Source organism: Heloderma suspectum, chromosome 3 (genome assembly GCF_057233095.1).
Source record: "Heloderma suspectum isolate Gila_16-S chromosome 3, 16-S_ref, whole genome shotgun sequence".
Lineage (NCBI taxonomy): Eukaryota > Metazoa > Chordata > Lepidosauria > Squamata > Helodermatidae > Heloderma > Heloderma suspectum.
This window is the reverse complement of record NC_139460.1, coordinates 208,330,904-208,356,091: the sequence shown is the minus strand read 5'-3', so window position 1 is coordinate 208,356,091 and position 25,188 is coordinate 208,330,904. Positions and strand designations below refer to the sequence as shown.

Sequence of the window (25,188 nt, the reverse complement as noted above, 5' to 3'; positions counted from 1 at the left end):
ATCTAGCTCTTGAGCCACAGAACTTCCATTTCTCTTAATATGAAGTCTTACTTGCTTCATGCTCTATCTTTTCCTCAGTAATCAAAGATCCAACAAAAATATGACTTGACTGTACAGTTATTCTCAAAACTAAAAGACAGAAGATATCAAGAGCCAGCCGACTAAAACTGTACTACATGCACATGATTTGGTTCTAGTTAACCTACATCTTTCCTTTCAACGCTCCCTGTCTAGTTCTCCAATACTGTAGAGTTCAGAATGGACAAATCCTCTACAGCTTCATCAGATCGTATCCCACTATTCTCTGTGTGCCAAATAATCCATCTGAATTTAGAACACACAAGATATTGACTCTTCCTAACTCCATCCATCATGCACACAAGAAAAAGTGCCTAACAATAAAACCATTTAAATTCACACAGATGCATTTTTTTAAAAATCCCTTTTATTGATTTCTTAAGCATTGCTATGAAAAGTGCTGACCTACAGAGCTTTAAACGCTCACATATCCCATTAGTCTTCTCTATAGACTGTGTACTTGAGGCCAATTCTCAAATATGCAGCAAGCATGCTTCCCGCATGCCAGTGTTTACAACAATCAAGTGTGATGGGAAGAAAGGCACATACCTGCAATAAATACCCATTGCATGCCAAAAATGCATAAAGTGTGAATTGTTCTAAAGTGACTACAGTCTATTCTAAGTGGCTGATGCTATATTGGCTTTATGTTCAAATGGATGTAGATCTTGGCCTAACATATTCTAAGTAAGAGTGTGTTTGCATCTACATTTTCAGAACAGTAATAGTTTACTTCCACATTAATGAGCAGAAAGTTAGCTATCTGTAGAATATAATGCTGTTCTTTGCCCTGTCACAGGCTAAGGAAAGCAATGCTTATTCCATGTTCCCTTGCTGAGAAAAGAAGTAGAGAGATTACAGAAAAAGACACAACTATTCCTGTGTAGGAAGGCAGAAGTAGTTAGGCTACTCCTGAAACTGACCACACTGACTCTTTCCAAGAACCAGAGGGAAAATAGCAGTAAGCTATCAGCTGGATCTTCCAGAAAGCACCACCACAGGTCAAGTGCATATATTATAGAAGGTGCCCATGCAGTGGTAGATCAAGCACTAAAAACCCATTATGACTGTGTACATACATTTATTCCTGAACGGTAACACCTAGGTTATCTTAGCTACAAAGAATATTTGCCTTTGACAAGACATTGTGTCAGAAATGATACATTTCTATCTGTATTTCACTGTGTTCCAGTTACATTTCAACTTTGTTAAAAAGATTCAATTTAGAATCCATCTTCACATTGATCTATAGAAGAAAATCTTCACCCTTCAAACAGAATGGTCAATAGGTGGCTCCAACTGCGCTCATAACATGTATTTGTGCCTTTAATTAATGATGACCAATGTGATTTGTATACAGCACAAAACCCATGAATACGTTTTTCTTCATTTATAAATTGATGAAAGCAGGCATTGTAAAGGCTATGTACAAAGACTTCATAGCCTTTATAGCTTCAGAGAAAGAAATCTTCCAAGTGTGGTTGATGTTTGCCAGAATTCAGTAGCAAGTTCTGCAAAACAAAACCTCCTTGAGATACATCAAATAATTTTAAGTATTTGGCAAGGGCAAGAAAATGACCTTCAACTGGCTGGAAATGAACTAGCACCCCTTAGTATACCAGAACTACCTTGAACATCAGTAGTGCAACATATCCCTTGAACCAAGTGCTTCTGAATAAGTCCCATGCCTAAGTAACCAGAGCTGTGCATCCAACTGCATCTCTCAGTAGCAGTTTCCTAGCATATCCTGTTGCCAAGAATTTTATTCACAACATTCCTTGAAGTTCCAAGTCCAAAAGATATTGCTAATCTGTACAATAAACTTTCACCTACCAAGGCTTGAAATATTTTTCATGGTTCAGTGGCACAATTTTCCTGGGCAACAAGTGGGTCTACTTTTAAATGCTTACAAATGCTGAGACTGTTAAGGGCTAACTTCAGGGGAGCTCCTCATTCTTCCATGGAATTTCCTATCTAGAATTTTGAAAATTGTTTCATCTACACATTTGTTTCTGTTCTTCATGCTACAAAATGCCCATCATAAATACAAACATGCTTGCAGTTTACTCTGTATTAGAGTGCAAACATAGCATTTTTTATTATGTTAAGAGCTATTCTAAAATATTCCTTCTTTAAACAGGATTTTAGAAAGCTGGAAGTGCATGAGTGCCTTTTTGTACTGGAAATACCCTTCTGCTGCCAAGGAACATTTCTTTAAAAAACGTTACATCATTTGAAATACAGAACACATAGATGTGCCTTTAATCCAACCTACTTGCAGTTCTCCAAGGCCACCCACTCCACCTCTGAAACAAACAAACAAAAAACATGGAAAGATCCATCTGGTTATTTAATAGCTACACAGTCTTCTTGTTGCTCATTTTATCAACTTCTCCTTTGCACCCTTTACTAGTCACTTCTACCCTTAAGCCAGGCTCCAACAAATCCGCTTGCCATGTATGGCACTGCACTTAGGCAAGCATGACAAACAGCCTGCCTTTCCACTCAACTTTGGAGCTGTAGAGGTGGGTGAGACACTGTCCACGACATTGGACAACAATCGCCACCCCCTCGCCAGCTCCAAAGATGGGAGGAAGGCTGGGGATTGTTTGGCCAAGGCACCCTTAAGAGCCTTGACAGTGCAGGGCCAATCTGGCAACTCCCCACCACTGCACTAGTTTTTCCTGCTCCAGAGGGCAGGGACAGGCAATCTCATTTCATCTGGGGGCTATGAGTTTGTTTGTAACCAAACAAGTGGGCCAGATGACATCATGTGCCACCCCCTCCCATCATATCATCCAGCTCCACCACACCCACTTTTCATTTCTCTGTGCAGACCAGAGGTTCCTGCAGAGAAGTGGACTCTGCATCCTTGCAGGAGCCAGACCTGTTATCGCCTGAGTCTCTCCTTCCTTTGCATGCCTCTTGCATCCCAATTGGGGCACAAGTGGTATGTGAAGTAAAGGGACTCAGCAGTTGCTTGCAGTACTGGCTCCTCCAAGCAGCTTTCAAGTCCCTTGCCTCCTTTATGTACCAACTAGGACACAAGCAATGCTACGGGGGAAATCCCCATCTGTGATCAGAGATAATGACATGATTTCCCTGCACTCCACTCGCCCTCCCATTGTGAAAGAGAGCAGCAGGCAGGAGAATCTCCTTATCTCTGGTCAGAGATAACATGGAGTTTAGGGAGGCAAGGGAGCAGAGCCCACATAGGGTGCCCAATAGGATGTCAGAGAAATCTGCAACAGAACCAAATTATTTTGGATTTTCATGAATCTGACCCATGGATTCCACAGTGGAGCAGCTTTCCCCTGCCGGATGTATTCTGCAGACTTACAGACTATTTTTCTAACTTTCCCGAATTCTGTAGAAAAATACACAAAATAGGACTTCCGGCTGGGACCGATGTCGCTCTGGCAGCTTCCCACGGATCTTCGTGGGAGCTTTCTCAAACAGCTTTTTAAAAGGCTGAAAAACCTTTTCATCTCCCCCCTGGAATTGAAAGGGGGGCAAGGCAGCTCTGGACAGCATCTTGGAGAGGAGTAACCCCCACGTAATAGTGGGGGGGGGGGCTGGATTCCAGGATTATCTTCCCAGAGCTTTACCAATGCAAAAAGCTGTACTGAGACTATTTTATAGGAGAAAACAGGGCTGATGTGTTCCATAATGTATGCTTTAAGAAATATCAACCTCTGAGGGATTATTTAAGAAATGTTAACAATATTTGAGAACATCTGCGGACCCGTAAGATCTGTTTCAAGAGAAACATGTCTGCGCTGAGGAGAAGAAAGGAGCTGGCATCTACTCCTCACGCATCCTCTGTGTCAAAAGTGTCAAAAACAGAAGATATAGGGGAATTATTTATGCTGATAAAGACTTTATCTTCACAATTTATGGAATAAGTCAAAAGGTTGGGTTTAATCCAAAATTCCATCACCGCCCTGCAAGGAGCTGTTGATTTAATTATGAAACGGCAGAGGCATGGCTTAACGTAAAAATGCGTGAGAATTCTGTTACAACCCCATGAACTGGAATCTTTAAACAAGCTTTGTTGTTTGTGTTTAGTCTAGATGATCCAGGCTAATTCAGAAGATAAATGATTATATTTATATTGGTTTACTCTCGTTCATCTTTTATTTTTTCTTGCTTTTCGTTATATTTTTATTTTAAAATAGATAATATATCTAGTATAAAATATATTACTGATGGTTGAAGGTTTATATTAAGTTTTATTATTACATAGTATATATATTTTTATTATTACTACTACTAATAATAATAATATAGGCTTTCGGGAATGAATTGTGGACCGGTTTCTTTGATATAAGACTGATGATATGATACAGAAAAGTAAGGTTGTTTATTAAACTGTAAGATTGTTAAGGTAGTAGATATAGTTTTTAAAATAGAATGGCATTGGAGGCAGGGGGTGTTGGAGTTTAAACTCAATTCTTTAAGGGGGAGGGAATTTTTCTTTTTTCTTCACTTCCTTTCCTCCTCCCTTTTCCCTCTTTTTTTCTTTTTTTTCTTCTTTGTTATTGTGATGTCCTCATCAGAATATTGTACTGTTGGGAAATTGAAGTACTGATTAGGTTGTTGGTAATTTTGGTATTGTTTATTTCATTTATAAAAAGAAAATAAAAATATTTTTAAAAGAAAAATACGCAAAATAAAAAATCTGGCCAAAACTGCACATTTCCCCCATATGCTAAAGCGTGAAAATGCACATTTGGGGGGATTTGCACATTTTTGCATATACAGAGCTGCACAAATTCAAGAACAAAAAAATCCAATTCTGTTGATGTGTGGATGATGGAACAAAAGGTGCCTGACAATCCACGAAACACAGACAGATCAGATTTTACACATTCCGTACATCCGTGGTGCCCAACCCTCCAGGGGGCGGAAGTTTCCCACCCTGCACTAGAGCATCAGAACATTTTCTGATACAAACTGAAAATATTCTGGAAAATCCTCCTCACTCTTCAGGGCACCTTCAGGAAGTGTTACCCAGCAGGGTATAGAGCCTGGACCTGTAAGCCTTACCCTCAGGAATATTGGCTGGGGTAAGCGACAATTTTTTGGCTTCTGTAAACCTTGTGTAAAGTTTCTTACAGCCCTTCTCCAAACTCTTCCTTGATCTGGTGTTGCTTTTAGATGCTCAGGTAGCAACAGTGACTAGGTATACATTTTACCAGTTAATACACCATGTGAAGATTGGACCAAGCCACAGTAATTTGTGCTTTAGCAAACTGCAGACTTGACTACTCTAACGGACTCTACAGACGGCCACCTTGAAATAGTGAGAAAGCAGTTCAACTGGTACAAAATAAAGCCAGCATACTGCTGAAAGGATTATTTGATTGGAGCATATTATTCCACTACTTACCTATTAGCTTACACACTCAATTTAAAGGTCCTGTTTTGCAACTTTAAAGCCCCAAGCAGCATTGGGACCTGGGTAGCTTAGAGACCATCTTTGCTCCAGGGCCCCCCACTCACTAGAGCCACTGCCTTCGCAATAGTGGCACCAATTCTACGAAATCCGTTCATCACAGAGGCCCCCTGGCCCCAACACCAAGTGCCTTTAGATGCCAAGCAAAAAACTTAGCTCTCCAGCAGTCCTCGGCATCATTCAACTCATGTGTTTGTTCCTTCCCAACACTGCAATATAGGTTAATTCCCCACCTATTAGTTACAAATCCTTCCCTCCCCACCCCCTGGCCAGAATTTTCCCATGTATTTGACTTACTGCTCTTTTACTGCAGCATAATTTGGTTTGTTGTCTAGCAGTATGTTTAAATATTTAATATTTCAAATGTGATTTGTTAGCTGCTTTAAGTTTTTCAAAAAGTATTTTAAAACCAAACACTCTCTCTCAGCCATCCTGGGTATAAGACTGACTATTATCCCCTCCTTGCAGTCATGCCTCCTGTGGCCTTCTCAGCTTCACAGCCTCCTTACCTCAAACCCACTTCCTGCCAAAGGTGTGCAGTCTCTCATAAGGGAGCCCTCCTGAATCAGACCAAGCATATTAGTCCAGCACACACTGGTTCCCCAAGGCTGGCCCAGACAGTTGCCTCCAAGAAGTATATAAGCAGAGCATGAAGGCAACAGCATTGCTTATTATTAGTATCTAGTACTGAGATGCATACTGCCTCCGAAAATGATGGTTATCACATCCTGCATTCCCTCCATCTCACATCACGGACAGCCCATTTGGTGAAGTAGATAGCATTAGACTCAGATGACCTGGTTTCAAATCCTCACTCGGCCACTAATATCACTGGGTGACCCTGGGCCAGTCACACTCTCTCAGCCTAACCTATCTCACAGGGTGGTTGCAAAGAATAATATGAGATATACTCATACTCGAGGATAGCCCCTGAGCTCCTTGGACAAAGGGCAGGATAGAAATATGATTAATCATCATCAGTTGCCACTGGCAGGGGGTAAGGCAACGTGGAACATCCTGACATGAGCAGGTTCTGCAAGATGAAAGTCGTACAGAGAGGGGAAACACGACTGCTGTTTCTGGCAGCTGTATGGCTTCCGTAATGTCTAGTCACCACTTGAGCCTTACCAGCCAGAATGCCGATTAACATTATGACTCCACTGCAGCTTAAAAATAGTTTTTAATATAGATTAGAATCTAATAACATACAACTCATTGTCAATAAGCCCACCAGTTTTTGCCCAGACAAGCTGACTATTCACAAATTGTGCTACCTGTCAGTTACCCAAGCAGCTCAAACTGGAACATTCCAAGAAATCAGAGCAGTTCAGCCAGTATGTGGGTGGTGGTGGTGTGCGTGCATGGGCATGTACACACAAGCCACATGTGTAACATTAATCTAAAGCACTTATTGTGTGATAATTTCAAGCACTGCACATTTGCCAATACTGAGAGTCTCTCTGAAGCCTCCACACAGGTGCCACCCTCCGATCCGTTCACTGAAGTTATGGAGTCTTTGGCATAAATCCTCCCCTCCCCGGAATCTCACTTCCTCATACAAAGCTCTTCTTATCTGTATCAAGGGGGCACCCCCTCCCCACTGTTCTATGCTGCAATTTGGTATTTTTCTTACACTGCTTCTCTGACTCTAAGTTTCTACTATTTTTGCTCCAGCTGCCCACCTTTTACTTTTATCAGATCCTGTAGAATTAAAACAGATTATCTTGAATTTACATTACGTTTACAGAGGATCCTCCCCAAACCACCACCAAATCACAGAACCTCTCTCCCACCCTGCCCATATGAGCCAAGTCTTAAAAGTTACAAATCTGGCACTTTCCAACATTGCCATGACACAAAAACAAGGATCTGAGGCACGGATCATCATAATTTTTACAAAGAACCCTGCCCACCCCAAACAATAAGACTGTGTTCTGTAATTTGATGGTTGTTTTGCTGGCAACTAGTGTAAATATCATGAAATCAATGAGGATCTGTGCTTTGAATCCATGTTTTTTGTGCCATGGCAGCACTGGCAAATACCAGAAAGATGATTGGCGGCGGGGTGTGTGCGTGTGCTGTGCAGTCTATAGAAAGAAAGTAAGGATTAATTTGATGGCAGTTTTAGAGGGATCCTGTGTAAAAATTATGGAAGTTCATGATGAATCATTTTTTATTTACTAGATCTGACTTTTACCTTTTTCTATTTTGTGATCAGCTTGTGGTGGTACCCACACCACTTTCTCAAATTTCCTAACATGCCCACAGGCCTGAAAAGGTTGGAGACCCCTGCCTATAGACAAATTGGGAGACAGAAGAATTGCTGTTACCGTCTCAAAGAATTGGTTCAGAATATTTACCTGCTTACCTTATCACCACTGCACCCTGCACACCATTCTGGTGCATGAGATAAAGTAACCAGCCACTTCCTATAAGGCTTCTCACAAGATATATTGGTAAAGGTTTCTGTAGCTTATATATTTGTTGCAATACATAACACTTTTCTGCATATGCAATAACAGGACACCAATACCAACATTAAAAGACTATGACTTCAGAGAATGATCAAGTTGGGAGGGACCTCTTCGGTCCTCTACTGACTAGTCACCCCTGCTAATGCAGGCAGTCCAGTGCTACAGCATCACACATTTATAAGGGTCCTTTCACTAACACTTTGCTGCATACCCATGCCCCAAACTTTCAGCATTTATAACATTTAAAGTAATTTATGCTGTGCTGCCTGCTCAGAAGCCTTTTAAAATTATAAGGTGACTGTTGGGCTGCTCTACTGTTTCCATCTCATACTCATCACTACAGAATTTCAAACATGTCCATTGTTTGTCTACATGCTTATAAGGAACAGGCCTTGAGCATTTAATTGCTTGCTCACATGCCACAGATGATCAAAAAGCCTTGCTACATCATAAGTTTCTTCACTTCGAAATACAGGACCCTTAGGGCCGAACCACAATTTAGCCTTTGAATTCGTCCAAAATACTGTCAATTGTAAATGGTGCACACATACTCACAGACACTTAAAATTACCAGGTTTCTCTGCAGTAAACAGAAGCCTAGCCCAATCTAGTGTTCATGTGCCAGTTATAGTTGACTACCCCATATATGTCATATGTCATTTAAACTTTGGTTTTTTTAAATACTGGAAGTAAAAAAAGTGTGAATCAGCCTTTACAAAAGAAAAGCAACAGTTTTTATACATATATATATATATATATATCACACACATATGTTATCGAGGAATAAATTCCATAGGAGTAGCCATGTTCATACTGAAGGTGCCACACGATTCATTTGGGAACAAAACCACATTCTCAGGATCAGTCTTATAGACATGGCAGTCATCATTCAGTTCTATACTTGTTATGACTAATGTAAGTGAAAAATCCCTATAGCATACATTTAAGTGGCAGAAAATCCACCCTTTACTATGCTTTAGCCATCTTAATGTTCAACTAATGGATAATAAATGTGGCATTTTGAACAGCTACCTTAGTTCCCTAGGGAAAGTATACCTTCTTTCGAAGCTTTACCCCATGGCAAAAATACTGTAATCCTTTAACATTTCCCACATCCCCCAGACAAAGAGCATGCATTATTTATTTCATTTACATCCCACCTTTTTTCCTCTTGCAAGGAACCCGAGGCAGCTTACATTCTCCTCCTCCTCTCCATTTTATCCTCAGAACAACAACCCTGTGAGGTAGGCTGGGCTGAGAGTCTGTGACTGGCCCAAAGTCACCCAGTGAGCTTCCATGGCTGAGCAGAAACTAGAACCCGGATCTCCCAGCTCCCAATCCAGCACTCTAGCCACTACACCACGCTGGCTCTCACCAAACATGAGGACCAAACAGATCCAGCTACTTCAAACACATTACATGCAGCCTACCCCTCATCTTTCTCCCCAATGAATTCCTGCATACTACTGTGTAGGAATTTAACCATATCTACAAGCTACCAGAAAAACTTGACCACTCAAAGCCTGATACTGCCGAGTCCTCAACCAACCCATCAGTATCATGCTAATAAACCCTTAGTTTTCATAAAGCTGGGAATCCACACAAATGCTATACTTCTGTGAGTTTCTCACATACTGAATTTCACTGTGGCCCATTTACAAATGTAAACTTACGCTCCAACTACCACCAAATCCCACAAGCACAGCTTAATGTGAGCTGAAGCTCACTTGCATTCAGCCCCAGTACCTGTTTGCGATGGTAGGCGTAAGCTCTGGAAAAAGAAATGGACCATTAAGATTACTGTGCCCTTGCGCATGCACGGAGCGCCTCACCGTCATCAGTGAATAACAAGAAGCCCCATACACACTTTAAAGCTAAGGGGATGGGCTTCCTAGTCAGAAAATCGTTTGAGCTGGCTGCCTGTGCCCCAGAACATCTCATCCGAGTAGTTAAGGATTGCACTGAGGACAACTCAGGCCAGCTCCGGCGCATCTCCGCTCTTTCCAACACTCCACAGGCCAGGTAGAGCTCGCCGCCCTTTCACAGTTTAGGCAGTTCCAACGCGGCGCCGAGCGCGCACCCCGCAGAGAGCAGCATCCACGCTGGAGACTCCCCGCTGAACACAGTCGTAAGATGTTCGCCGCGGGCACACTTTACGTCTTCGGGTGTACGCCGAAACCCATTCTAGGGCCACACCTATGCGCGTAACGTGTGAAGAGGCACAGACGGGAGACACCAGCCGGAGGGAGTCCTTTGCCTGCGCCATAACGAGAATGCGGGGGGAGGCAGAAAGGGAGCCGGCGCTTCGGGCGCGCGGTAAAAAGCAGACGTCTACTTCTCTCTGTGCGTGGCCACGGCAGGTAAACAGAGCCGGACGCGCCAGCAGGACTTCAACAAGCCGCTCCGTGCGCAAGCGCAGTAGCGCCCCCTTCCCCTCACATACGCCTCTCCGGGGTGGGTGGGGACGAGAGCAGAGAAGCGGGCCCCCGTACGCGAGGAGCGGTGCGGGGACGGGATTAAGACGGGGCGGGGACGCGGCTGGTTTCGGCACCTCCAAACCCACCCCCGGCCTCCTTCCACTTACACAACGACTCGGGAGATGATACACGACACCATGGTGTCGCTCTGGCGGCTGTTCTTGGCGCTCTTTCACCCTGCCGCTGCCCCAAAACAGCCTGGGCTGGGCCGCGCCGGGCTTCTCCCGCTCCGCGCTCCGCTTGCGGCGCCTCACCGAGCCGGGCTCCAAATGGCTCCTGCCGCTTCGCCGAAAACTGGACAGCTCCGCCTCCTCTCACCTCAAACCTCACAAAAGGCGCAAGCCACGCCCCCTCCATAAACGGATTGGCTTGTGCCGCCCTGCCTCATTCCTCCGCTGTCTGCCGTCAAAGGGTGCCGCAGCGCGCATGCGTCCCGCCTTTGGACGGTGAGGAGAGGATGGGTATGTAAGAAGCCGTAGCTATGCGCAGGCGTAGTCTTTTTTCCCTTGCTGGCTTTATGGTAGTTGCTAATATGCTAAATCCCTTCCCGTAGCATCATACGCAGTTAGTATTCCTTATTATTCTTATTATTTCTTTGTCTGCTACATTTATATACCGCCTTTCTGTCACCGCACTGAAAATGGCATAGTGATATCAATCCGCAAAGGATCAAAAGCATCGTCATAGTTTTCGCACAAGACTTCTGGAGGTTTTCTTTCAGCGACCTCTTCCATGTTGGCTGATTTTTCCAGAAAATAGGTGGGGGACGGGGCCCATCTGCGGGGTGGAGGGAGAGAATGGGAAAAATGGGGAAATCCTGGATATATAACCAATGCCTTTTATACACAATGCGCTCTGTGCAATGGTGACCTGTGTGCTCATCTCTCACTGAGCTTCTCTCCCCCCCGCCCCATTTAGACCAAAACGGTGACTGTACCCTGGAGTGATTCACCGTTTTCCTTAGACAAAGAAAATTAAATAATAATAAAAAATCCAAGGCGAATTTGCTTGCCGGCGGATTTGGCCTTTAACGGCTTTGAAACGAATTAACGAGCGGCTTGGGTGGTAAAATGGGCTTGGGCGGGGAGAGAGGAAATCTAAACATTGGGAAAGCCATGGCGTAGTACTAGATCAGTGGATGATGTATTTCTCTGAAACTGGTGGGAGTAATATACTGATCTGTATTCTGTATTCTTGCACAAGTGCATTCTCTTCAAAACAACTTTACACGATATTCCAAACTTTGTTCCCCTCTCTCTGTTGTGCAGTTCTAAAGTCCTACCAATAATATATATGTGTGTGTGTGCGCGCGCGCTGTTGACCGTGGTGCAGTTAGGTAATTTTAGACTTTGGACGTAATGGTCTGTCAACCCCCGCCCCTTTAGATGTACTTCAAATTGTCTTATGCGGGGGTGGAGGTGTTACATGTAATGCGAATTATTTCACATGTGGTAAAGCAGTCGTGCTGCATTCCCGACCCCCCCCCCCCCATCATTCTGCTGAGTAGGGTCCTGGGCTTCTGCCCCCAAATCCTGCTGTGATGGCACCATTGGTTGTTGAAGTAAACAGAAAGGACAGATCTGTATCGACAGGCAATAGAGATCAGTGTACTTCACCCATATGGCGAATGACCCTTTTGCTTTTTTTCCTAGGCTCTAGGACATGTGAAATTCCGTATTCACTTTTTTCCCCATTGTCCATTTTGGATCATAGCATTATATCAAGTGTACCTGCCTTGCTTCTTTCCTAGGGCCAGGGCGAGTTACTTTCTCTATCTCATTTTAATGAGAGTTCATGTAAGTTTCCTGACTATTTCAAGTATACCTTTTAGCCACCTATCTTTGAGCAGAAAGTGTTGTAATGAAAGCTTGAAGCTGCAGTGTGGGAACTGGGGGAGAAATCCAAATGTGTTCTGTCTGCTGACTGAAGGGCATCTGCTAGTGGAGGGGATTACCCCCTCCCCCTGCAGCCCCCACCCCCATCAAATCTGTTCTGGAGGGTTGGTGGACCCTCCAGAATTGTGGGCATGCATGAGGCTGCAGGGGGAGGAGAGGAAGGGAAAGGCATCTTGCCACTCTTGCAACACTGGAGTTAGCCCTGGGAATCCTGAAGGTTTATGAATATGCCAGGATTGATTTAATTTAAATCAAATTAATTTAAATCATGATTTAAATCGCATCTCTGAAGAACTCAATATTAATGATTTAAAACATAGTTTAAATCACTAGTGAGGAAGATTCTATTTAATCATCATTTCTAGTAGAGGTACATCATTGTTTAATATAACCTTAATACATATTCAGAGATGTAGCTTTCATTAGAAGGTAGGTACACACTAAGCAATTATTCTGAATTACTTTCAAGTTGTTGTTGTTCAGTCGTTAAGTTGTGTCCGACTCTTCATGACCCCATGGACCATAGCATGCCAGGCCTTCCTGTCCTCTGCTCTCTCCCGGACTGTGCTCAAGTTCATGTTCATTGCATTGGTGATGCTATCTAGCCATCTCATCGTCTGTCGTCCCCTTCTCCTTTTGCCTTTATCTTTCCCAGCATCAGGGTCTTTTCCAGTGAGTTTTCTCTTCGCATTAGGTGGCCAAAATATTTGAGCTTCAGCTTCAGTATCTGTCCTTCCAATGAGCACTCAGGGTTGATTTCCTTTAGGATGGACTGATTTGACCTCCTTGCAGTCCAGGGGACTCATAAGAGTCTTCTCCAGAACCACAGTTCGAAGGCATCCATTCTTCGGCACTCAGCCTTCCTTTTAGTCCAGCTCTCACAGCCATACGTTACTACTGGGAAAACCATAGCTTTGATTAGACGGACGTTTGTTGGCAATGTGATGTCTCTGCTTTGTACTATGCTGCCTAGGTTTGCCATAGCTTTCCTCCCAAGGAGCAAGCGTCTTTTAATTTCATGGCTACAGTCACTGTCTGCGGTGATCTTGGAGCCCAAGAAAGTAAAATCTGTCACTGCTTCCATTTCTTCCCCTTCTATATGCCGGGAAGTGATGGGGCCAGATGCCATGATCTTAGTTTTTTTAATGTTGAGTTTCAAACCAGCTTTTGCACTCTCCTCTTTCACCCTCAACAAGAGGCTCTTTAGATCCTCTTCGCTTTCTGCCATTAGGGTGGTATCGTCTGCGTATCTGAGGTTGTTGATAATTCTCCCGGCAATCTTAATTCCGACCTGTGATTCATCCAACCTGGCGTTTCTCATGATGTACTCTGCATATAAGTTAAATAAGCAGGGCGACAATATACAGCCTTGTGGTACTCCTTTCCCAATTTTGAACCACTCGGTTGTTCCATGTCTGGTTCTTACTGTTGCCTCTTGACCCTCATACAGGTTTCTCAGGAGACAGGTCAGGTGGTCTGGTACTCCCATCTCTTTCAGAATTTGCCAGAGTTTGTTGTGATCCACACAATCAAAGGCTTTAGCGTAGTCAATGAAGCAGAAATAGACGTTTTTCTGGAATTCTCTTGCTTTCTCCATGATCCAGCGAATGATGGCGATTTGATCTCTAGTTCCTCTGCCTCTTCGGAACCCCGCTTGTACTTCCGGTAGTTCTCGGTTCACATACTGCTGAAGCCTAGCTTGTAGATTTTGAGCATAACCTTGCTGGCATGTGAAATGAGCGCAATTGTATGGTAGTTCGAACACTCTTTGGCATTAATTTTCATCAAAAACTGGGATGATAATTTCGTCATTTTAGTACTAGAGCAGAATGAACTTGTGAAGTCATTCAGGAAATAAACCAGCTCCAACTGTTCAATTAATCATTATATTTTTGTCATGATGTGCCAAAATCACCACCACCAAATAGGTTTTTAAATTGTTCTAATAAGATTGCTTCTTCTGGTTAGTTTTCTTCTTCAACAAACAATGTTAACAAAACACATGGATTTTTGTGGAGGATATATGCAGCAGACATTTCCTTAGGAGTCAGAACGGCATGAATATGTTCTCTTCTCTTTTGCTTTCACTTTCTATTTCTCTCCCCTATCCATTGCATTTATATCCAGACTCCTGCTCCTTGTTCAGATCTACGCCATCTCCCCAAATTCTCTATTCATTGACCTTCTCTATCTTTGCACTTAGAGGGCCTGTTTCCATGAGCGATTTACTCTAGCTGGCTGCATGTGGAGGTCGTTAGGGATTCATGATGTCGAGGCCATCCAGCAGCCACCTCAGAGCTTATTGCGGAAAAAACAGATTTTCTGAGACTGCTGAAAGTCTGATTCTTTTCCTTAAGCCGGGTTCTCCCAAGTATAGTTGCTGTGTGCCCCAACCCCTGCATTGACCTTGGGTATGCTAGCCCCACCGAGGGTGTACCTTTCACCATGACCCCAGTCAAGAGGTGTTTCCTGTCCCTGCACAAACCAATTAGTGTCTCCTCAGAAGTAACTCCCACTGTGCTGAATGAGGCTTGCCCTCTGAATGCCCACAGAACTTACAGGGATCCCCCTCAATTGACATGGCACAGTTTAAAGCCCAATTCCCTAAGCACGGTAAAGCGTGATCTCGAGGGTCCAATTCTCCTTTGTTTGGTTTATTGCATTAGGAAGAAACTACTTCCATCCTTTGTGATAGAGATCCTGTGGGTTTAAATTGGGGCTGGTTTCTGTCTTTGTGTTCTCCCCCCACCTTTCCCAGCACAAGCACATGTGTGTCTACTTGGACATAACTCTCATTGTGCTGAAATTCAGATGCATCTGCACTTTCAGGGGAAAGTGGGGGAGAGCCTCTCTTATTGGTTGAGCAGCCCCTGCCAGTCAGATGACGTTCACTCCAACACCCACCAGAAAGTATGTTCTGTGAAGCGATTTTTAGGGTGCAAGCCAATGCGTGTTTAGACAGAGAAAAGACCTACAACTCCCAGCATTCCCCAATCAGCCTTGCGGGCTGGGGAATGCTGGGAGTTGTAGGCCTTTTCTTTGTCTAAACATGCATAGGATTGCACCCTTACTGGTGCGAAGAACCTGTTTGTGGAGCCCTGCATGGATCAAAGCGCAGCAAAGCTGTTTCCTTTTTTTAAAAATCCGGTACTCCTCCATTAGCTTCTCCTACCATTGTTGTGGAATCATGGCCAGAGAAAGGCAAGGCCTTGAGAGAGAGAGCGCGCGCATGCAATTCTATACACCACCTGCAGTGCAAAATAGGGCTGATCAGGTTACCTCCTGTCTCCATAAACTGATGTTAACATATTCATAGAATATAATTAGAAGTTGTATAATTAGTATTCCTGATTATATCTTTGTCCTAGGCTCTTTTTTACTAATTGTTTTAAGAAAATTTCAAAATCTGATTTAAATTAAAGAAAAAAATTGATTTTTTTTTAATCATTGCTTTTTATCAACCCTGGAATATGATACTAAATTCGGCATGCATTTTGTGAGCATAGAGACACATTCACAGTTACGACTGGAAATCACTCTTCCCTTCTCAATCCTAACACAAGGAACTGAAGGGCCTGTGGAACAACCAAAGTGCATCCAGTGTATGATTTGGCATGCTCTGTGCTGTGGTGTTGAGTCTATATGGTAAACCTTTATGAGGTTTTGGCTGTCTAAGTAATGTGAAAACACATTATGGGGTACTAACATATCAACTATTATGTCTCAGCTTTCAAACTTAAAAATTTATTAATTTTGGAGAGAGATGTACATATGTACCGTTTTCAGATTTTTCTAGTAACAACAGTGTCCTGGAGTACCTGTGTCTCACATTTTGTGTTTCCAACCTGTGGGCAATTATTCTAATACTTTTGATAACCCTTCCCTCAGTGTATGAGTCAGTAGATTCTCTTTCTCAGGAAGATGTTTTGTTGACTTCCTGTGACCAGCTACTTTGGATTGCAAATGCTTTGGGGCAGGTGTGTCTTTACAAGTGTGAGTAAGTGAGTCAGGATGGGGTGGGTTAGCAACACCTACACTGATTTTTGGTTCTATGTGCAATACATGTGCAAGTTGCAATGTCACTAATGACAGTGTCACAGCTTTTTGCCCTGATGAGACGGCAAACTGCCTACTGCTTTTGTTCCTGTATGCTGTTTTAAGTTGTGGATCACACCACTTACAATGTGAGAGGGCAGAAGACTGCCTGCACAGCTTGAATAAGAAATATTTGACTGCAAATATTGAAGACCCCAGCTATTTTCTTCTCCTTGAGCTACAGAATGTGATGAAGCAAACCAGAGCCCATGTTATTCTGGGATGCTTGCTTCTAAGAAAGATACCCTAGAGTGAATCTAACAGGGAGCCAGATACTCTCTTTTCAGCTATTCTAACAGTGCACTTTGGCAGCAGGCAAAGTGTTGTCTTGCTCCAGCCCCTGCCTATATATGGAGACTGGAGCACATATGTAAACAGCTGGGAAATGCATTTGCTCTTAAGGGAAGTGGAAAAGTCAGTTTGATTTGTGAGGAAGAGCCTCACATAAGGCTTAGTGGCGGGAGAAGTTATTTGTAGTAATAGGAGTGGGGTGCTGTGGGGTCAGGGTGGGCCAAAATAAGAGCCCTTCTAGATCAGGCCAAAGACCTATCTAGGCCATCATTCAGTTCCCACAGTGGCCAACCAGATGCCCACAAGCAGAACAGGATGGCTGTCTCCCATTGCTGTTGCCTAGCAACTAGTATTCCAAGGCATACTGCCTCTGATACTGGAGGTAGTATATACTCATCTCATGACTAGTAGCCATTGATAGGCAGGGAGGAAAGGAACCATTGAATTCTGAAGTTGGCTGGCAGAGTTGCTGAGGGATTCCTGTGTGCCAGAGAGTGCTGGAGTTGTGGTGGGACTGATTCTGCTGTCAAGGTGCTCATGCCTTGTTTATGTGGCCCTGTAGCACTTGCCCCACCTGTGCATTTGTAAATAGATTATTACAAAGGTAACACAAATATCCAGTATTTGTTTGTTCTTTGAATAGAAACTGATCCTGGAAAGGGCACTGTGCAGGCTGTATCCTATGTTCTACTTTGAGTAGACCCATTTAAATTAATAGGACTTCAGTTAAACTGACATTGGATACAACCCAGCATTTCCCACTGCTCAGGGAAGGAGGTCTGTGAAGCAACCCAATTATGTCTTATTTTAAAAGTTTCAAGTTGTTGGACTTCTCTTTGCAATGTAAGTATATTCTCTAATTCCATGGGTTATGCTGTATGTTACATCTTGCATGCAAGCAGTTTCTAATAGAGACACTATTCTTATACAAAAGGGCTGCCCTTAATGGAAAAAAGCCCACAAGATTTAGCTTTTGCCTTCATTACCATGGTAACAGAATCCTTAGCGGGGAAAGCTTCATTTACATTTAAAGAGACATTTGTAAAGGTAAACACAAATGGCAATTAGGTGTCATTTTGTTACTAAAATCCTGTCATATTTCATAGAATTTGAGCTTTGGTACAGACACTACAGCAAAAGCGGAATAAAAGGAACAGAGGAATAAAAACAGAAATGCCTGCAGCTGCAATTCATCTAGGAAATAATCAAAGACTACCTGAACTGGAAAAATAGGATACAAATTAATTTCTGTCTACCTTTATACCTCCAAAACAAATTTGGCATTTATTATTCTAAGAGTAAATGGTAATAAATGTAGCTATGTTCAATCTGAAATTATATTTTCCGCAAAATAGCATTTTCTTAATTCCATTAGAAGTGGCAATATTTTAGCCTTGCTCAATCTAGAGGGCAGCTGCTGCTGCTGCCCACAGTGGGGCGGGAACATCAACAGGGGCTTTGCAAATAATTGTGCACATCTTTCTGATAATAGGCCTGTAAACAGTCTGGGCTCAGGGTTTATCAGTCTGAATCAGTTTTGAGGCTGTGTATTTAGCAGACATCTGACTTATAACACTTTATACCAGTTTCTGTGCCTATAGTATGTTTGATGAATAGTGAACTGCTTATGTGAAAGTAACCGCTGTTATTGCAAAGCTCTTCTTTTTGTTTTTTAACCTCCTTACCATCCCACTTGTTGTGTTAGCGCATTACATTATGTTTTATATTCTTTAGCACAAAGGTGGGGTGGAAGGTAGATTGGGATCTAATGGTAGATCCCTGGGTGATCTGTAGTAGAAATGTTTCTGACTCCTAGTTGTTTTAACAATAGCAACAACCAAAAGGCTCTTTTTTCCTTTCTTAATTAGGCTGCTCTTAGGGGGAGAATACCAAGACAGGAGTGGATCTTCAATACTGAAAACAAATGCTAGCATTGGGCATGTGTTCAGAGGCACCCTGTTCCTAAATTTGAAGTGTATGGCCTGGTTTGCACACAATGACAACACAGGTTTTTTCTTTTCTTTTTTAAACTCTGGGTTGTTGTAAATGAGCTGGTGCACTAGTTCCTGCTGCTCAATTACTCCCACCTGGCTCCTGATGCCAGTGGGAGCAGTTAACCAACCCAGGGTTATTTAGCACAGTGTCTGAACCCAGAGATCTGGCTTGTCTCTCCCGCAAGCCAGACCTGGGACCTCAGAATAAATCCTGTTTAGCTGCTCCTGCTGCCAAGAGGAACCAAGCGGGAGTGGTCAAGCTGGAGAGACTAGTATGCTGGCTTGTTCACAACAACCCAGGGTTTAAAAAAAACCTTGGGTAGTTGTTGCGTGCAAACTGGCCCTATGTCTGTACCCCTGAGCCACTATTTGGCACCTGGCTCTAGTTGGCGGAGCTCAAGGTTCCGGTAAAACACAAAATAGATCCTGGCGACATAAAGTCTTTCCTCCTTTCTAGGTATCTCCTTTGTGAGTGAGGCCATGAGAAACATAGACTGCTAGGTAAATTGGACATAAGGTTGCAGGTGACCTGCAGCCTCTGCATTGAAAAGTCCTTGGGAATTGGTGCAGACAAAACAACCAATTGTGTTTCCATTTTGAATTTGCATCACTGTGGAGAGGAGTAGATGTTCACAGCCACAGTTTAACTTGGCCTTCCCCAACCTGGTGTTGGGTTGGACTGCAGTGCTGGGGACTGGGGATGCTAGGAGTTGTAGTCCAACACACTTGGAGGACACCGGGTTGGGGAAGGCTGACTTAACTGGACATACTAGGCTTCTTCACATGGAGCTTTTAACCAGCTACTGAGATTGCCTACTTATGGAATTTTGCGGGGCCTTTAGATGATGTCGTCCACCTCCAGGGCATCTCTTGCACTCAATGACCTTTATTCCATTTTTTAAAAGATCGGAGACAATGAGCTATCAAATTACAGCACTTGAGTTCCCCTTCAGTTCCCTCCTGAAAAGTGGACAACTCACAATAAGAGGCACTAGACCATATGTATAATGAAACATATGGAAGATTCAGATAGGGGGGGAAAGGGGGGAAGGAAGCATGTGCAAAGGGAGTCTGTCGGAAGCAGAAAGCCCTGTTTCAAATGTGGGATTTTAGGCTGGCGTAGAAATGCTCACCTGAAAGAAGTTGTGGACAGAGACAGAACAGATTTAATCCTATACTAAGGTTGCAATCTTTAATATACCTACTACGGCAACTTTCCCCAAACTGGCACCCCTCAGATATTTTGGACTACAACTCTAAGCATTCCTGACCATTGACTATGTTGGATGGGTCTGATGCGGGGCACCAAGTCGGGGAAGGCTATATTAGGGAGAAAGCCTATAGTGGGATTTATTTCCAAGTAAACATGACTAGGATTGCTCTTTTAGCCATCTCAACTTTATGTGGGCCAAGGTAGCCTGCTCTTGAGCCCTCTGTTGTTTTTCCCCACCTGCTTTTGCTCACACTTCATTGATGTGAATGTGGATATGTGAATTTATATTTTCACATATAATATTTTAATTCACCTCAGATTAGACTAGCTTGATCGCACCACAGTGAAATGCAAGTTCCTTTAGAGCAGGATGGAACACTTGTGGCTCTCAGATGTTGTCGGACTGGACCCCCAGTCACCCCTTGCCAATGGCAATGCTGACTAGAGTTGATGGGAGCCTCACAGCCTAGTTTGATCTTGCCAGGGAGTGCGGGAGGGGGCAATTATTAAACCATATACCTACTGTTTTCATTCTTCTTTAGGAAGCAACATACTGTATTATTAAGCACGTCCATTAAGTTATGTGCAGTGTTTGTGGCTTAGTCTGTAACTATATATTATCCTCCTCATTTTAAACTTTTTTCTACATACTAAGATGGTGTGGGAGTTAAGTACCTTTCTCCTGTATAAGCAGAGCTGGACGAAAAAGCTTCCTGAGTTCCTTTTTCTAAAGGAAACATGATCCAGAAAGGAAGGGGAGAGTTCAGCATGGCTCCGTTTCAGGACTGTAGCTATGGCAGCGGAATCTTATGGCTATACTGGTTTATTGCTTCCATTTGGTGTTATTGGAGCCTGGAAAAAAAAAGTAGCCCCTATGAATGGAGTCTATAGAAAGCGGAAACACTTCTCTCCTTCCTTCTGTGTTGACAGCCTGTTAAGATTACAGCTTTGTTAGGGCCTTCTCTATTCAAAGCAGAGGTTTTATGGTTTGGGGAATGTGTTAGGCGTTCCATTTTTCTCCATCTCATTCCCCCATCCCAGCATGAATCTAGGGTCTCCTCATGACAACTGGGCAAGGGCTGAAGGGGAAAGTTCCAAGGTCATTAACAGAAGGATCAAATTTAGTGACAGAAGCAAAGGAAATTGATTAAATAGTCCTATAGTGGTCGTTGATGCAAAGCAAATTCCCTAAGAACACACACACACAAACTGCAGAGGTATATAGAGCGCGCTGATCATGTTGAACAGAATGCCTTTGTCCCTGCTCCTTTCCAGGTGGTGATGGATTTGCTAGCATATTAGCTGTGGAAAAACAGTGTGGTGGAGCAGCTTAAGTGTTGGGCTTCAGTAGGAGAAACTGCAAGTTTGAATCCCTACTCAGTTATGAAGCATGCTGGGTGGCCTTGGGAAAGCTTCTGTCTCTCTCCCACATCACAAGGATGATGTGAGGCTAAGGTTGTAATTCTGTGTAGATAGTCACAAAAGCCCCTCGGCTTCAGTGGGCTTAAATGCATCAAACCCTGCATAGGTATGGGCTGCACAATGTTGCTCTGAGGTTCTTGGATGCAAATGTTAAAAATATAAATCAAAGAAGCAGAGAGCCTGGGCCTTAAAATATCTTACTATGTGCTATAGCATATATAGCATATATATGATACGTATTCATCATCTCTGACTCTTCCACCCTTAAGGATGACCCTCTATCTCCTCATGCAGTATTTGGCCATTTATTTTTAATTTGGGCTGTAAACTGAAGGACAGTTACATGGAAGCAAGTTCCAGTTCAATTAATGGGATTTGATTCCAGGTAAATGTGTTTAGGATCACAGTGATAGGCTGTAGTCCTTAGAACAGGGATGTTGAACTTCAGGCCTATGGGCCAAATCCCCCCCCCAGTCCCAATCCAGCCCTCTGAGGTTCTCCAGATGGCCACACCCAGTTTCTTCCAACTGGCAATCGTTTCCTGGGCTTTGCGCAGGTTTTCTCCCATTCTAAACAATTGATGTGCCTCCCCTAAGGCTTAGTTACTGGTTGTAAGGGCTATAAGCAAAATATGTTGGTGTTTTGGCCCCATCCACTTTGGCCCTGTCAACCACTGGTATGCTGGCCCCTAAGAGCTTCTCCAAAATTGAATTTGACCCTTGGCCAGAAATAGGTTAGGCAACCCTTAAAAGGAAATTCCATTGATATCAGGGGAGCGTACGTCTAAGTAAATTTCAGGTGTGGAGCAGGATCTTAAGCATATTGACGATGTACATCCCAGTGTATTGGAGGTTGGTTAATAGTACATGGTTTGTTGTTTACTTATCATTCTGGCTTATTTGAGGATAGACAAGCCAGGATCCCTAGTTTGGACGTTACAGTAAACAAAACACAGACAGAAGGTCCATGGTTTGTTTAGCTGCTCCCACTTGCAGGAAGAACCAAGTGGGAATGATTGGGCGGTATGCACCAGCACTCTGCTCTATCCTGATAAGCCATGGTTCCAGAGAATCTTAGCTTATCGAGACATTTGAACCAGCCCAACATGTCATTAACAATGCAGTCCTATTGTCTACTGAGAAGCAAGCCGCTGAATTCAGTGGGGCTTACTCTCAGGCAGTTTTCTCCCCACCCCACTGTGGTTAGCTCCTGTGCTATATACCTTCTGGGGTCAAATGGGGGATTTATTTTTCAACAGGCCTTTGGGTTATGCCTGTTGGATTAAATTATAAATTGCATCTTTTCAACAACAAACTGTAAATTTTATTTGTTGGTTGTGATCTGCCCTGAGATTGTGTGTGATATTAATTTTATAAAGTCGGTATAGATCTGTAGCCTAATTAGCTTAAACTACACTGCAAGAATACAGCAATGATATAAGTTTGTTCTGTTGTTCCTCTGAAACCACAGTTGTATTCCGTGTAGAGACTCTGGCCTTCCTTCCTAACTCACTGTATACTTCCTCTAAAGGAAGTGTTTTTGATCAGCATTGCACAAGTCATGGGATTTATTTGGGCAGGGGGAAGAATTCTGACCAGAATTTTAGAAGTACTGGTTTTCTAGAGACTTCAAAAGTAGACTCCATCCACTCTTACTGAACTGCACTAGTCCTTATACAGTTGACAGCATTCACCTATGCTGTGCTTGCTAAAGAACAGGAATGGGCAGCAGTATATTTATTATTTTATATTCTGCCCTTCAATAAAATACTCTCATGGCAACTCACATCAATTTTAAAAAACCAATGAAAACAATAAAACAATGGCAATAACTAAATTTAATATGCAAAGACAGTACTAAAACACACAGAGCAATCAGTGTGTATCTAGTATTCAAAAACATCTGGGGTAATAAAAAGGTCTTTGAGAATAACTGCCAGGTAAGTTTGTCTTGGGAGGACATTCCTCAACCAGTGTGCCACAGCTGAAAAGGCCCTCTCACTAGTTGCCACTGCCTCACTTCAAAACGAGGGGATACCCAGAACAGGACCTCCAACACTGATACTAGCACTTGGGCAGAGATGTGTGGGGAAAGGTGGCCCTTCAGATACCAAGCTGTGTAAGGGCTTTAAACCAAAGTATCAGCACTTTAAATTGTGCTTGGAAATGGACCAGCAGTGGGTAAAGCTGTTTCAAAGCCAGCAGATGTTCTCTAGGGCCAGTTCCAGTTAGTAGGCTGGCAGCTGTATCCTGAAAATTAACAAAAGATTCCAAGAAGTCTTCAAAGGCAATCCTTTATATAACACACTGCTGAAACCTAAGGTGCTTCCAGACAAGGCTTTTATCTGGCAATCTCCCTGCCTCATTCACGAGGCAGTTTACAAGGTGTCAAGATGACATCGTCTTACTCTTGTAACTTTTCTCTTTCAAGAAAAAACCAGTTTCGGGGGTGGGGGGGACAGAATAGCAGCACGAAGTCTTTTGAGTGATAATGCTAGGAGCCCTCCATCTGGAAGCACCCCTAGTCTGGAAGTTATCAGGGCATAGATAACTGGCCAGACTATCTCTGTCCAAGAGGCATCATAGTTGGCGCACAAGCCTTAGCTGGTAGATGGTACTGCATGACATAGAGGCTACCTGTTCCTCCAGTGACAGAGATGGACCAATTAGCACTGTCAGACTGCAAACCTCTTCCTTCAGGAGGAGTGCAACCCCATCTAGGAAAGACTGAATACCAAGATGGATTGCTACTATCAGACAACCCTCCCATCAGCAGTATCTCTATCATGTCAGGACTGAGCTTCTGTTTATTGGCCACTATCCAATACATTACTGATCCCAGACACTGATTCAGCACTTCCAATGCCTCACCTGAATCAGAGGAAAAGGAGAAGTGGAGCTGGATGACATTAGCATACTCATGCCATTTCAGTCCAACACTCTGGATGACCACAATGCAGCAGTTTCATGTAGATGTTCAAGAGCGCAGGAGATAGACTGGAACTCTGTAGAACCCAGAATGTAAAAACTGTGGCACCTAGCATTAGTTTCCTGACAACATCTTGTGGAATCATCCCTCCAAGAACAGAACCTCTGCAGCTTAGTGTTCCTACTCCCCCACCTTGCCAGGCCAATCTGTCTAAAAGGAGACCATGGTTGATGGTATCAAAAGCCTTTGAGAGGTCCAGGAAAGTTAGCAGGGTCACATTTCCTCTGTCCTTCTGGTAGCAAAGGTCATCCATCATGGAAACCAAGGCTGTTCCTGCCCAAATCAAGTCTGAAACCACATTGAAACATGCAGATAATCTTCTCCCAAAGTGTCGTACAACAAAGCGTACAACAAAGAGTTGTACAGCAACTACCTGCTTATGTACCTTACCTTTGAAGGGCATATTTATGGCTGGCCGGCAGTTCTTGAGGAGCAGCAGCCCATCAAGGGGGCTGGGACTTCTCTGTATTGCAAGTAGATGCTAATGACCTCGCAGACCAAGCTGTTCATCCCCATCCTTCTGAATATTATGATCAAGGAATCAGGGGAAAGGGTCAAGCAAAGTAGTAGTAGGTCATAACCACCATGCACCTTGTCCACATCCTCAGAGTGTAACAACTGAACTTTGTCCAATGAAATGGGACCAGACTGTGCCCTAAACACATTCAGGGTGCAATCCTATTGGAATATTCAGCTACTTCCGAACTCTGAGGCTGCTGACTATTCAATGTGGGGCAGGTTGAGCATAGAGGGGATCTTCTCCTCCACGCTCTGGCCATTCTGCAGTTGCAGCTAGACAGCTG

General features: G+C 43.4%; 2 protein-coding genes across 3 annotated transcripts in view; one reads left to right on the top strand and one right to left on the bottom strand.

Annotated features, from left to right (window-relative positions):
* The window catches only part of REEP3 (receptor accessory protein 3), a 54,959-nt gene extending 44,144 nt beyond the window's left edge, over positions 1-10,815 (bottom strand). Inside the window, exon 1 of one of the 2 annotated variants that reach the window (XM_084845379.1) lies at positions 10,595-10,815. In XM_084845379.1, coding sequence (XP_084701505.1) covers positions 10,595-10,626 — 32 coding nt within the window. In that variant the 5' untranslated portion in view covers positions 10,627-10,815. The remainder of the gene's footprint in view (positions 1-10,594) is intronic. The other variant, XM_084845378.1, reaches the window with a different exon arrangement.
* A 107-nt stretch (positions 10,816-10,922) lies between these two features.
* JMJD1C (jumonji domain containing 1C) overlaps positions 10,923-25,188 on the top strand; it is a 196,373-nt gene continuing 182,107 nt past the window's right edge. The window contains exon 1 of the mRNA XM_084845376.1: positions 10,923-10,948. The gene's annotated coding sequence lies outside the window, so the exon portion shown is untranslated. The remainder of the gene's footprint in view (positions 10,949-25,188) is intronic.